Consider the following 12,948-nt stretch of genomic DNA (forward strand, 5'->3'; position numbering starts at 1 on the left):
GTGCAGGTATATATTGTATACATGGGTTCGATTTTTGAGTAACACGTTGTTACGTCCGAGTATCACATTGATATTCTCCAGCAAGTTTTAGAGGGCAGGTCAGTAGCTATAATTATGTAACGTACGTACTCCATTTTTTTTTAAAGAGCAAATCAAATTGACTTTATGTTTTTGGTTATCTAGTTGATATTTTCTCACGCTATCTAAAATATTGATTAAGTTCTTATAAAAATTTGGATGATTCATTCTATAGTAATCATCTTTATTTTTTTTTTATTTTTTATTTTTTTTTACGAGAAGAAAAAGAATTTCATTAATGAAAGATAACCAAACGGCACTTACAAACAATTCCTAGGAAATCTAAAATTCCAATACAAGTACAAATCACCTTAGAATTAGTTACATCGCAGATTCGATCAACAATCGACTTAATAAAAGCTTCATCCAAAGCAATACAATCTGTGAGTTAGCACTAATTTGGCTTGAGATCCACGGATGAGTAATTATTTGGGTGAAAAAAAAAACTTATATGACCTTCTAGATACTTTCAGAGACGATAAAACCCTAAATCTTTAACCTTTAGCACACGAACAAACAAAAGGAATAAGCCTAATTAATTGAATAAACATCATCATAAAGATGATGAGATTCATTTATTGAAAACAATTAAAAAGTTTTTTTGGCTTATTAGTTTCCACCGGTAACAACACCAATTCAAGCCCCTACAAAAATTTACAATGGAGATCAGAAGAATAAAGATGAAAGAGAAAGAAAAAAGGAGAAGAGTTAAGGAAAACCTTCAAAAAAATCAAAAAAAGTCTCACAATGGAGGCTAAAAAAACCCTTCCACGAAGAAACCTTAGAAGGAATCGAAAAACCATCTGAAGGAGAAAACCTAAAGGGAACAACTAAGTTTATTATCTTTTTACAGTAATCATCTTTAAAATGACTATGATTATACTAATTTTTATTTAATTTGTTGATTTATTAATTTTGAGATAATTTATATATATATATTTTTTTTTATAATTTTCTAATTAATTTACATTTTTTTGTTTTTTGAAAAACACAAAATTTGGTTTTTATTATTACTGAAATAAAAAATAATTCATAATTAATCATGAAAAAAAAGAAGAAACATTTATAATAATTTGACATAAAAAATACTTCATAAATAAAACTCATCAAATAAAAAAAAATACAATGGTAATCGTTTTAAGGATGAATAATGACTAGATATAATTTTCATAACATTTTTTGCTTACATGTATAGTGACATGCCTTGTCTTTCTACTTTGAACTATCTATATTTTCCAAAGCACGGCAGAAGAGTCGTTGGTAAGAAGTTACAAGAGGAGTTTCAATGGTTTCGCAGCAAGGCTAACCGAGAAAGAGAGTAAAAATCTCAATAGTAAGAAATAGTATCATCAAAATTACAAATTCTTTTTTAAATTTATATTTGATCCATATATATTGATCGATTGTTATAAATTGATTGATTAATTTGCTTTGTTAGGTATGAAGGTAGTAGTATCTGTGTTTCCTAGTAAAACACTCCAACTTCAAACAACGAGGTCATGGGATTTCATGGGTTTAGTTGAAAGTGATGAGGTTCCAAGAAACTTGACTACTGAGAGCAATGTGATACTCGGTGCCCTTGACACCGGAGTCTGGCCTGAATTACCGAGTTTTAGCGATGATGGTTTGGGACCTCCCCCTAAGAAATGGAAAGGCGCTTGTAAGGGCGGAAAAAATTTCACTTGCAACAAGTATACAAAAGTTTGATTTGTGTACTCTGTAAAAAAAAAAAAAAAAAAAAAACATTGAATTCTTTTCAGTTTATTTTCAGTTCAGTACAGTTAATTCAGTTCCAATCAGTCAACTCTCAGTAAATCAGAACAAACCCTTAATAAACAATTTTCAATTCCATTTTGCAGCAAAGTAATTGGAGCTAGTATTTTTGCCTTCGAATCTGCAAGAGATGTAGACGGTCATGGAAGCCACACAACGTCAACAGCTGCTGGGAGACATGTAGATCATGCTAGTTTTTATGGTTTGGCAGAAGGAGTTGCGAGAGGAGCAGTACCCTCTGCTAGGATCGCCGTATACAAAGTCTGTGAAGGCCAAAGCGGTTGTGAGGACTCAAATATTCTTGCAGCTTTTGATGAATCGATTGCTGATGGAGTAGACATAATTACAATTTCCATAGGATTACAAAGTGCAATTTCATTTTCTGAAGATAGTATCGCGATAGGTGCTTACCACGCGGCACAGAAAGGGATACTGACCGTGAACGCTGCTGGTAATAGCGGAAACGCGAGTGTTTCTATATCAAGTGTTGCACCCTGGTTATTCAGTGTTGCAGCAGGATCCAGTGATCGTCGGATACGTGATAAAGTTGTCCTTGGAAATGGAAAAACTCTAGTTGTAAGTATTCTCATCATAAAAGTAATTTTTTTAAAAATTAAAAAAATAAGAGAGAATTTTCTAAATTTCTCTCTATCTATAAGAACAAATATAGTTATGTAGGATCTAGTTTTATTCTTTTTGGTGAGTAGATTGTTAATAATTAATCTAACTTTTATAATTTTTGCTAGTGTGAGATTAAAGATATTTGCATTCAAAGATAGATAAAAACTTATATCGATTTACATAAACAGGAACATCATTTTGAAACGAAGGGAGTATCATCTATATCAAGATATGAACGTGTGATACTTACATGTGTTTGTTTTAAAATGCAGGGTTATTCTATCAATCCTTTCAAGTTAAAGAAAGGCTTGTTTCCTTTAGTTTTTGGTGTAGGTTCAAGTCAGTGTTCCAAGGATGATATAAAGTAATCTTCGAATCATTAAATTTGTTATCCACATTTAAACATTATTGTAATTTATTAAGGATCATATAATGTTTCTCAATGCAGACTTTGTGCGGCAGACTGTCTAGATGATAATGTAAAAGGAAAGATTGTAGTGTGTGATGCCTCTGAAGATATTGCAATTAGGGAAGGTTTCAGAGCCGGTGCACTAGGGATATTGGCAAAAGCTTCTATTGAATATGCTCAATTGTTCCCTTTGCCTGCAATTAAGTTGGAATCCGATGAATTCGAAGAACTATTATCCTACCTGAATTCAACAAAGTATGATACTCACTCAGCTCCATTCATGTAATGCATATATATATATTCATTTGATGTAATGCATATATATTGAGTCGTATATAGTTTTACATTTGTATTTTAAGTTACTCAAGTATACCAAATTCATGTCAAATTATTATATCTATGTAGAAATCCTAAGGCAAATATCCTCAAGAGTTTCTCCTTTAATGACACTTCCGCTCCTTATGTCATCAAATTTTCTTCTCGAGGACCTAATAGAATTACACCGGATATCCTTAAGGTAAACTTGAAGCACAACTTAGCATTCCCTTTTTCCCCTTCTAATTCTTCCAAGAGTTTTGCGCCGACTATATTGTTGCAGCCTGATATCACAGCGCCAGGAGTCGAAATTATAGCTGCATATTCACCTTTGGCTTCTCCAACTGGAATTGATGGAGACGATAGATCTGCAAATTATACGATTATATCTGGTACATCCATGTCTTGTCCTCATGTCGCGGGTGCATCTGTTTATATAAAATCGCTTCATCCAGATTGGTCTCCTTCGGCGATTAAATCTGCTCTGATGACTACAGGTAATTAAATTTTCAAGTAACGACGTACAATTTTCTTCTTAGTCATTTTCAGTTTTAAGAAATTGAAATAAATTAGTTACACTAATATATGTTCTTCTCATGTTTGCAGCACGACCTATGAGCCCGTCTAAGAACCCAGACGCCGAATTTGCCTATGGATCAGGGCATCTTGATCCTGTAAAGGCTGCAAATCCCGGACTTATTTATGAAACACTTGAAGATGAATATTTAACATTATTCTGTAAGTTGGGTCTCAGCAAAGAGCAAATTTCTCTGATTACGGGTAACAAGAGTTTCTCATGCCCAAAAATTAGTACTCGTAACAAAAGTTCGTTACCAATAGATGTTAACTATCCTTCCCTCTCTGCCATGGTTGATATTGGTAAACCGTTCAATGTCAAGTTTAGTAGAACAGTCACCAATGTTGGAGATGCTAATTCCACCTACACCGTAGAAGTCGAATCGCCCAAGGAATTTACGGTCACAGTGAATCCTACTTCTCTTTCATTTACATCATTGAATGAAAAGAAGTCGTTCGATGTGACTGTTGCAGGCAAAGGATTTTCTGATGAAGGTTCAAGCTCCGTTGTTTCAGCATCAGGATCATTGGTTTGGTCTAATGGACAACATAATGTTAGAAGTCCTATTGTTGTATACTCTATAGGAGATTAGGACTATGGTAGTATGGTTGCTCTAATTTTGTCGTTGTTTTGTGTTTATTCAAAACACAAAGGATAATACAAATCGAATTAAAATAGATCACTTCAATTCTTTGCCTATAATTAATTTTTGCATTTTTTGCAGTGCATTGATGCTGCTAAATTAAACTTATAACTTCATAAATTTATATAAATCGAGGCCTCAACCATCGAATGAAACTATTGGTTGAGTTAGTCTTCTAAAATAGTATAAGAGCTAATATGACACAAAGGTCACGGGTTTGAATCTCGTCCACCCTCTTTTCAAAATGAAATATATTAACTCATGAGTGGGTTATTAGACAGGGTAGTCCAATGATAATAGGGCCAGGGCCAAGCTTATAGGGCTTTTAATGGACAGGGCTATTAATGGACAGGGCTCTTATTGGGTAGGGTCAATATAGGGCCAACATGCTTTTCCAATTTAGTTGATAAAGAAAATACATAATGTAAAAATAATTGTATAGATTAATTTGTATTCATATGTATTTAATAATGGTTTTGTCCAATATTTATTTTAATTGATATTTTTGTAGGCCCGCTCATTATCGACCCGTGACCCGCATTGGCCCGACCCTATATTGACCCTATAAAATGTGACCCTCTTTGACCCTGACCCGCAACCGACCCGCACCGACCCTGACCCGACCCACCCAATAACCAGGTCTACTCATGAGTATGATATGAGGCTCATGTTGCATCCTTATCTTTGTTATTAGAAAAAAAAATTATTAACAGCTTCAATTGTGGACTAATGGTACGCTTTGATATTTTTCAAACCGAACCGCATCATATTACTATTTGGTCAAACCAAACCACATCATTTTTAATTCGGTTTTTTTAAAAAAATAAATCAAACCAAGACACAATTATTGAGCCTAGTATATCGGGCTTTGATTTGTAACTTTTTTGGGCCTAATTTTTCAAAACCTTGTAAGATTGAAGGACAACAGATTGGGTTTATTTTTTCGGCCTATATGTAGGGCTGAAATCAGAATTATAATTAGATATGGGCCAAATTTTCAGTTTGGATTTTGGTTTTTCGAAATCCAAAACGAAACCAAATCGCAAACCATTTTTTTTTTTTTGCAAAATAACTACATTTTAATATTATATCTTTTTCCTTTCATGGTCCTCATCTAAACCCATTAGTATTTTTTATTATTTATGTCATCTTACATTCATTACTCTTCAGTAATAAACAATTAACCCAATTATCTTTCTTTTAAAATTTTTTAATACTTCAAGCACGACTTAGGGCCTGTTCACAATTACTAAATTGAGCTGAACTGAACTAAACTGAACTGAGTTGAAATGAATATTTTATGAGGGAAAGAAATTAAGATCTGAACTGAACTAAACTGATTGGAGTTGAACTGAACTGAACTGAAATTAAGCTGAAGTGAACAGACCCTTAATTACCTCTTATTTCCCGTTCAAAAAAAAAAATACCTCTTATTTTATTGAAGTCAATTAGAATGCCTAAAACTATGTGCTGATCAAAGTCTAACACTAACTTATTAAAAGTACGGAGGGAGTATTAATTTGATAATACATGACAAAACATGTATTTACCAGTATAATTAATATGATGTATATACGTAACGTAACTTAAGATTTTCAAATACTCTATAACCTAGTTAAGCTTGATTTAGTGGAAAGGAGAGTATCTTCAAACCATGAAGTTGGAGGTTGATCAATCTCCACTAGTGACAACTTGGGGATGAGATCTCTTACCTTCTCATTCCCCGCCTTCCCTTCACTTTCCCAAATTATCTAGCCCGTTAAAATTTAGATAATTTCAAGTCTAATACAATGAATATAGCACATCAATGCACCCTAAGTCACCCAATAATAAACAAATTTGTTACATTATACAACAAATCACTAAATTTAGAAGTAAATCAAGTCAAATAATTATTTAGACCATATAGTCTACTCTATCCATTGACTATTAAAATAATTTATTTATTTCCAAATGCTACCTATAATTGCATTATATCCATTAGTATTATATTAAAAAAAAAAAGTTAATTGATTTTTGCCTTTTCGGCTTTTCTGAATCTATAAAAATGAGGATCAGTCATCTCATATCATCAAAAATTTATAATAATAATTCACAAATAAAAAATGGTCAAATTCATGTATTCTCAAATTCAATTGTTCATCCTTTTACTTGGCCTTTTTGCTGCGGGAATTTTGTCTCTTAAGGCTAATGATGATCGAAAGGCAAGTTACGACATTGTTGTCTTTGTTGTTGTTGTTGTTTTTGTTGTGTTGATGATGATTATGATTTCATCGGTTTAATTTTATTGTGCAGGTATATATTGTATACATGGGTTCGATTTCTGAAGAACACGTTGTTACGTCCGAGTATCACATTGATATTCTCCAGCAAGTTTTAGAGGGCAGGTCAGTATCTATAATTATGTAACGTACTCCATTTTTATAGAACTAATTATAGACATCATTATTTTTTGGATTCGTGCCTACATCAATATACTAACTTTTAATTAATTTTGAATTATTTTATACTAAATTTCAATGATTTTATAAATGACTACCATTATACTAACTTTTTATTTATTTATTTTATTTATTTATTAATGTCACAATTAATTATAAATCATATTTAATTTTTAAAATTTATATATGAAGTATTAATTTACTAGTTTACATAATGATATGCCTTTTCCTTTTTATTTCGAACTCTACATTTGAAAGTACGGCAGAAGAGTCGTTGGTAAGAAGTTACAAGAGGAGTTTCAATGGTTTCGCAGCAAGGCTAACAGAGAAAGAGAGTAAAAATCTAAATAGTAAGAAATAGTGCCATCAACATTACAAAGTCTTTTGTAAAGTTATGATCCATATATATATATATATATATTTATTGCATTATATTGATTGATTTTTTTTTATTAGGTAAGAAGGAAGTAGTGTCTGTGTTTCCTAGTAAAACACTCCAACTTCAAACAACGAGGTCATGGGATTTCTTGGGTTTAGTTGAAAGTGATGTGATTCCAAGAAACTTGACCACTGAGAGCAACGTCATACTCGGTGCCTTTGACACCGGAGTCTGGCCTGAATCACCGAGTTTTAGCGATGATGGTTTCGGACCTCCCCCTAAGAAATGGAAAGGTGCTTGTAAGGGCGGAAATGATTTCAAGTGCAACAAGTAAGTATCCTTGTTTATACAAATCGCACAAATCGTCTAGCAATATTGTAACTAACATATACAAATCGTGCAAATCGTCTAGCTATAGCTATCAATCATCAATCATATAACTAATATATAAAGCTAAACTTTTAGCCAGGTTATGAGACAACGACACTTGGCGTTCCAACTTTTTGCCAAGTGTCGCGCCACGTTGGATAGATTTAAATAGAACTCATAAGATAAAAAAAGTTAATTTAGACTTCTATTTGGATATAATTTTAGGATAAAATTAGTTTTATTTTCGATAAAATACCAATATTCCAAATGTACAGATTCAATTATAATTTTATTAAAATAATTATTAGATTATCATTCTTAAAAATTAATAAATTATTTTTTGTATCATAATATTTTTTAGGCAAAGGAAATAGTTCAAAGCGTAAAACATACATTTATAATATATACTAATCGGTTAGAATAATATACTTCACAATCTAGCAAATCGTATAAAGATTAAAAATTTATTTTATAATTCAATAAACAACCCGAGCATCGCACGGGGCACAAAACTAGTTTTCAATATTTATATACTAAAAGACACACCAGCGATGACATGTGTCATCTCTTGGTGTGTCCTTAGTTAATTTTTTTTCTTTTTTATTTAAAAAAATATTTTAATTAAGGAAATAAATCATTTACATATATATATATATATATATATATATATATATATATATGTGTATGTATATATTTTGTACATATTCCATATTGACACGTAATAGTTATTATATTTAAAATAAAAGATTTATTCACAAATTTTTCTAAGAAAAATTGGGCAATATATATCAAAAATCAATATTTTTAAATAATTAGTGACCTATTTTACAATAAAAAAAAAATATATTGCTCAGATTTTTTGCCTTCTTTGTTTTAGTTGTGTATTGAAAGCTACAATCTACAATTAAAATTGCAAATATCAAATTAACATATCATATACTCTCTCCGTCCCTAAATTACATTACTACTTCCCTTTATTATGTGAGGAATAAATGCTAGAAGTAGGAATGTAATTTAGGGACCGGGGGGGTTACTTTTAGTATTTCATGACTAATTATGATTATAATATTTCTCAATCAATAATATATAACTATATATAAAGATTACCGTGCATGGCACGGGATCTAACCTAGTAGAAATGTAAAGGAGATCCGGCAGACTTTCACGTGTTACTCATGTGAGTTAAACAAACAAACAAAAAAAAATCCCCCAAAATTTCCCTCGTATTCGAACTACCCCTTTCATTTCCCCCCTTTCTCTTCCTTTTGCTATCCCAAAATTTTGGTTTACTTTTTATTTTTAAACTCACGTAAAAGTCAACAATGGAGCTCCGGCGACCACCCGAAAAACTCACCCAAGTACCCCTACAAAAATAATACAACTTAAAAGGTCATTTTTCACTTAAAAGGTTATTTTACAAAAAGTCAATCGGGTCATTTTTCACAAATTTTTTTTTATTTTTTTATTTTTTATTTATTTATTAATGTAAGAATGTTATTAAGAAACTTAAAAAAATCATTTGAAAAAACTTGTACGAAAAAACTAATTCAATTATTGTACTCTGTAATTGATAGAATTTGTGTACTCATTCCTGTAAAAAAAAAAAAAAAAACCATTGACTTAATAAACAATTTTCAATTATTCCATCTTGCAGCAAAGTAATTGGAGCTAGTACTACCTTTGATTCTGCAAGGGATGATAACGGTCATGGAAGCCACACAGCCTCAACAGCAGCCGGGAGACATGTAGATCATGCCAATTTTTATGGTTTGGCAGAAGGAATTGCAAGAGGAGCAGTACCCTCTGCTAGGATCGCCGTATACAAAGTTTGTGGCGGCGAGAGCTGTTCGGATTCGGATATTCTTACGGCTTTTGATGAAGCGATTGCAGATGGGGTGGACTTGATTACAATTTCCATAGGATCAACAAATGCAATTTCATTGTATGAAGATAGTATCGCGATAGGAGCTTACCATGCGGCACAGAAAGGTATTCTAACCGTGAACTCTGCTGGTAACAGCGGAAACACGAGTAGTTCTGTAGCAAGTGTTGCACCCTGGTTATTCAGTGTTGCAGCTGCCTCTAGTGATCGTCGGATACGTGATAAAGTTGTCCTTGGAAATGGAAAAACACTGCTTGTAAGTATTCAATCTTTATCATAAATGTAATTTTTTTGTATTACCAAGAATCAACATGTATGTGATTGTTTTAAAATGTAGGGTTATTCTATCAACCCTCTCAAGTCGGAGAAAGGCTTGTTCCCTTTAGTTTTTGGTGTAGGTTCAAGTCAGTGTTCCAAGGAATCCATAAGGTAATCTTCAATTCATTGAATTTGTTATCTACTTTTGTACATTATTATTGTAATTTATTAAGGATTATATAATGTTTCTCAACGCAGAAATTGTTCGTCAGGCTGTCTAGATGAGGAATTTGTAAAAGGAAAGATTGTAGTTTGTGATAACTCATATGATTCTGTAATTGATGAAGCTTTAAGAGCCGGTGCACTTGGGGTATTGTCACGCGTTGCTATTGAATTTGCTCAGTTTTATCCATTGCCTGCCATTAGGTTGGAACCCAATGAATTTGAAGAACTATTATCCTACTTGAATTCGACAAAGTATGATACTCACTCAGCTCTATTCATTCATGTATAACTATGTATTTTACTTTGTATATAAGTGTCATTTAATGTTATGCATATATGTTGAGTCGTACATATAGTTTTACATTTGTATTTTAATTGAATAGAGGATACCATATTCATGTTAAAATGTCAAATAATTATTCTTTTTGTGTAGAAATCCTAAGGCAAACATCCTCAAGAGTTTCTCCTTTAATGACACTTCTGCTCCTTACGTCATCTACTTCTCTTCTCGAGGACCTAATATTATTGCATCGGATATCCTTAAGGTAAGCTTGAACCACAACTCTGCATTTATTCCCTGTTTTTTCTCCCCCTCTAATTCTTTTAAGATTTTTGCGTCCACTATATTGTTGCAGCCTGATATCACAGCTCCAGGAGTCGAAATTATAGCTGCATTTTCACCTTTGGCTTCATTGTCGTCCTTGGATGATACGGGCGGAAATGAGATGTCAGCAAATTTTTCGATTTTATCTGGTACATCCATGTCTTGTCCACATGTCGCAGGTGCATCAGTTTATTTAAAATCGCTTCATCCAGATTGGTCTCCTTCGGCGATTAAATCTGCTTTGATGACTACAGGTGATTACAATTTTCAGTAAAGTAAAATACAATTTTCTTCTCAGTCATTTTCACTTTTAAGAAAATAAATTAGTTTCACTAATACATGTTCTTCTTATGCTTGCAGCATGTCCTATGAGCCCATCAAAGAACCAAGACGCCGAATTTGCCTATGGATCAGGGCATCTTGATCCTGTAAAGGCAGCAAATCCTGGACTTGTTTATGAAACACTTGAAGATGAATATTTAACATTTTTCTGCAAGTTGGGTCTCAGCAAAGATCAAATTGCTCTGATCACGGGTAACAAGAGTTTCTCATGCCCAGAAAATAGTACTCGTAACCAGAGTTCGTTACCAAACGATGTAAACTATCCTTCCCTCTCTGCCATGGTTGATGTTGGTACACCATTCAATGTCAAATTTAGTAGAACAGTCACCAATGTCGGAGTTGCTAATTCTACCTACACCGTAAAAGTTGAATCGCCCAAGGAAGTTATGGTCACGGTGAAGCCAAGTACTCTTTCATTTACATCATTGAATGAGAAGAAGTCGTTCGATGTGACTGTTGTAGGCAAAGGATTATCAAAAGGCCCAAGCTCCATTATTTCAGCATCGTTGGTTTGGTCTGATGGACAACATAGTGTTAGAAGTCCTATTGTTATTTACTCTAATTCATTTGCACTGTAGTTGCTTGCTCTATAATTGTCGCTGTTTTGTGTTTATTCCAAACACAAATTAATTTAAGGTTCATACAAATCGAATTAAAATTGATAACTTCTGTGCTTGAAATTATTTTTTGCAATGCAGTGCAGTGATGCTACTAAATTCATTTATGACTTGATAGAGTATATAAACCAAACTTTGGTTTCAATATCATCCTAACCTTTTAGTTGAGTTGATCACCTAACATGGTATTAGATATATTAAGCTATGAGTATGGTGGAGCCTATGTTGCATCTGATATACCATGTACAACATGACATAATGTACGTATTTAAATTGACTAATTACATTTTTAATGGAGTAAAATAAAGGGTAGTTGGACTATTGCGTTTTCCTACAAACATTATCTTTCCTCCTACTCTGTATACTTTATACACATTATATGAAATTGAGTTCCACTCTTTATTAACTTATCAATTTATTAGATTTTGCTTAAATTATTTATACTACATATTACACACAAATAAGACAAAAAATTATTGTTAAAATCATGCATCACACGTGCCTAACGTAATTATTATTACTCTATCTATCTTTTAATTAAGAGTCCATATTCTATTTTAGGGATCCAAAATTAAGAGTCTATTTCTATTTTAAAGTTGTACTTTTAATAATATTTTTCTCTTTTTGAAGAGTTGGCATCCCTTTTTTATTTTTTATTTTATTTTATTTTATTTTTATATTATGACTTTTAACATTAATTTCCAACACTTTTCTCTCCCTCTCTTCAATAATTCCCAACCAGTCTGTATTTTTTTCCTCTCTATCTGACTATCTCTCTCTAACCCCAAATGCACTTATGTATTTCCACCAATTTTTCTATTTCCCATAAAAAAACCCAAATAGGCTCTTACTTAAGAGATGAAGGGAGTACTAACTACTTAGTTAAGCTTGGCCAGTTAGCTACTTTCGCATATAGACATGATCCTAATGAAGCCGCTCAAGTCAATTTGGTAACAAATAATCTAATTTAAACAAGTTAGGCAATAAATCATGTTTAAATTAATTAGCAACAAATAAAGTTATTTATATCTTTCAAAAAAAAAAAAAAGTTAATTATACGTCATCCATTTCTTTTTAGTTGATTCATTTTAATTTAGAATTATTTACACACTCGCTTTTGACCATGTATTGTGACTTAAAATTTGTCAATCAGTCACCAACTTAACAAAAAAATTGTAAAATTTGCAAAGAATTTAGAAGTAAAACAAAAAAATATATAGACCATTCAACACATTTTATTTATCCAATGACAACTAGGAACAGACTAATCAAAAATGATTTTTGTTTCCATGATATGTTAACATTTATTGCAAAATCATATTAAAAAATTTGATTTTTTTCCCCCTTTTTCTCTATCTATATAAAAAAAAGGATCAGTCATAGCATCAAAACTTAATAAATTTCACATATTAAAA

The 12,948-nt window shown here is 32.0% G+C and overlaps 1 protein-coding gene and 1 pseudogene across 1 annotated transcript; both read left to right on the forward strand.

The window, feature by feature from the left end:
* LOC110683371 lies at positions 1 to 4,365 on the forward strand (annotated as a pseudogene).
* Positions 4,366 to 6,521: 2,156 nt separating this feature from the next.
* On the forward strand, positions 6,522 to 11,569 carry LOC110683302 (subtilisin-like protease SBT4.3). The gene is made up of 10 exons (XM_021859650.1): positions 6,522 to 6,620; positions 6,712 to 6,803; positions 7,116 to 7,207; positions 7,314 to 7,566; positions 9,260 to 9,743; positions 9,825 to 9,916; positions 10,004 to 10,222; positions 10,404 to 10,515; positions 10,606 to 10,828; positions 10,935 to 11,569. Exons 1-10 carry the CDS (start codon positions 6,522 to 6,524, stop codon positions 11,492 to 11,494), a joined length of 2,226 nt encoding a protein of 741 aa, XP_021715342.1. The 3' UTR covers positions 11,495 to 11,569.
* The last annotated feature ends 1,379 nt before the right edge of the window (positions 11,570 to 12,948 follow it).

The sequence above is a fragment of the Chenopodium quinoa genome, unplaced genomic scaffold (genome assembly GCF_001683475.1).
Source record: "Chenopodium quinoa cultivar QQ74 unplaced genomic scaffold, ASM168347v1, whole genome shotgun sequence".
Taxonomy (NCBI): Eukaryota; Viridiplantae; Streptophyta; class Magnoliopsida; order Caryophyllales; family Amaranthaceae; genus Chenopodium; species Chenopodium quinoa.

Coding starts and splice junctions, on each gene's coding strand:
- LOC110683302 (XM_021859650.1), top strand. CDS start 6,522: ATGGTCAAATTCATGTATTCTCAAATTCAATTGTTCATCCTTTTACTT. Junction 10,223..10,403: donor TCCTACTTGAATTCGACAAA/GTATGATACTCA, acceptor CTTTTTGTGTAG/AAATCCTAAGGCAAACATCC. Junction 10,829..10,934: donor ATCTGCTTTGATGACTACAG/GTGATTACAATT, acceptor TTATGCTTGCAG/CATGTCCTATGAGCCCATCA.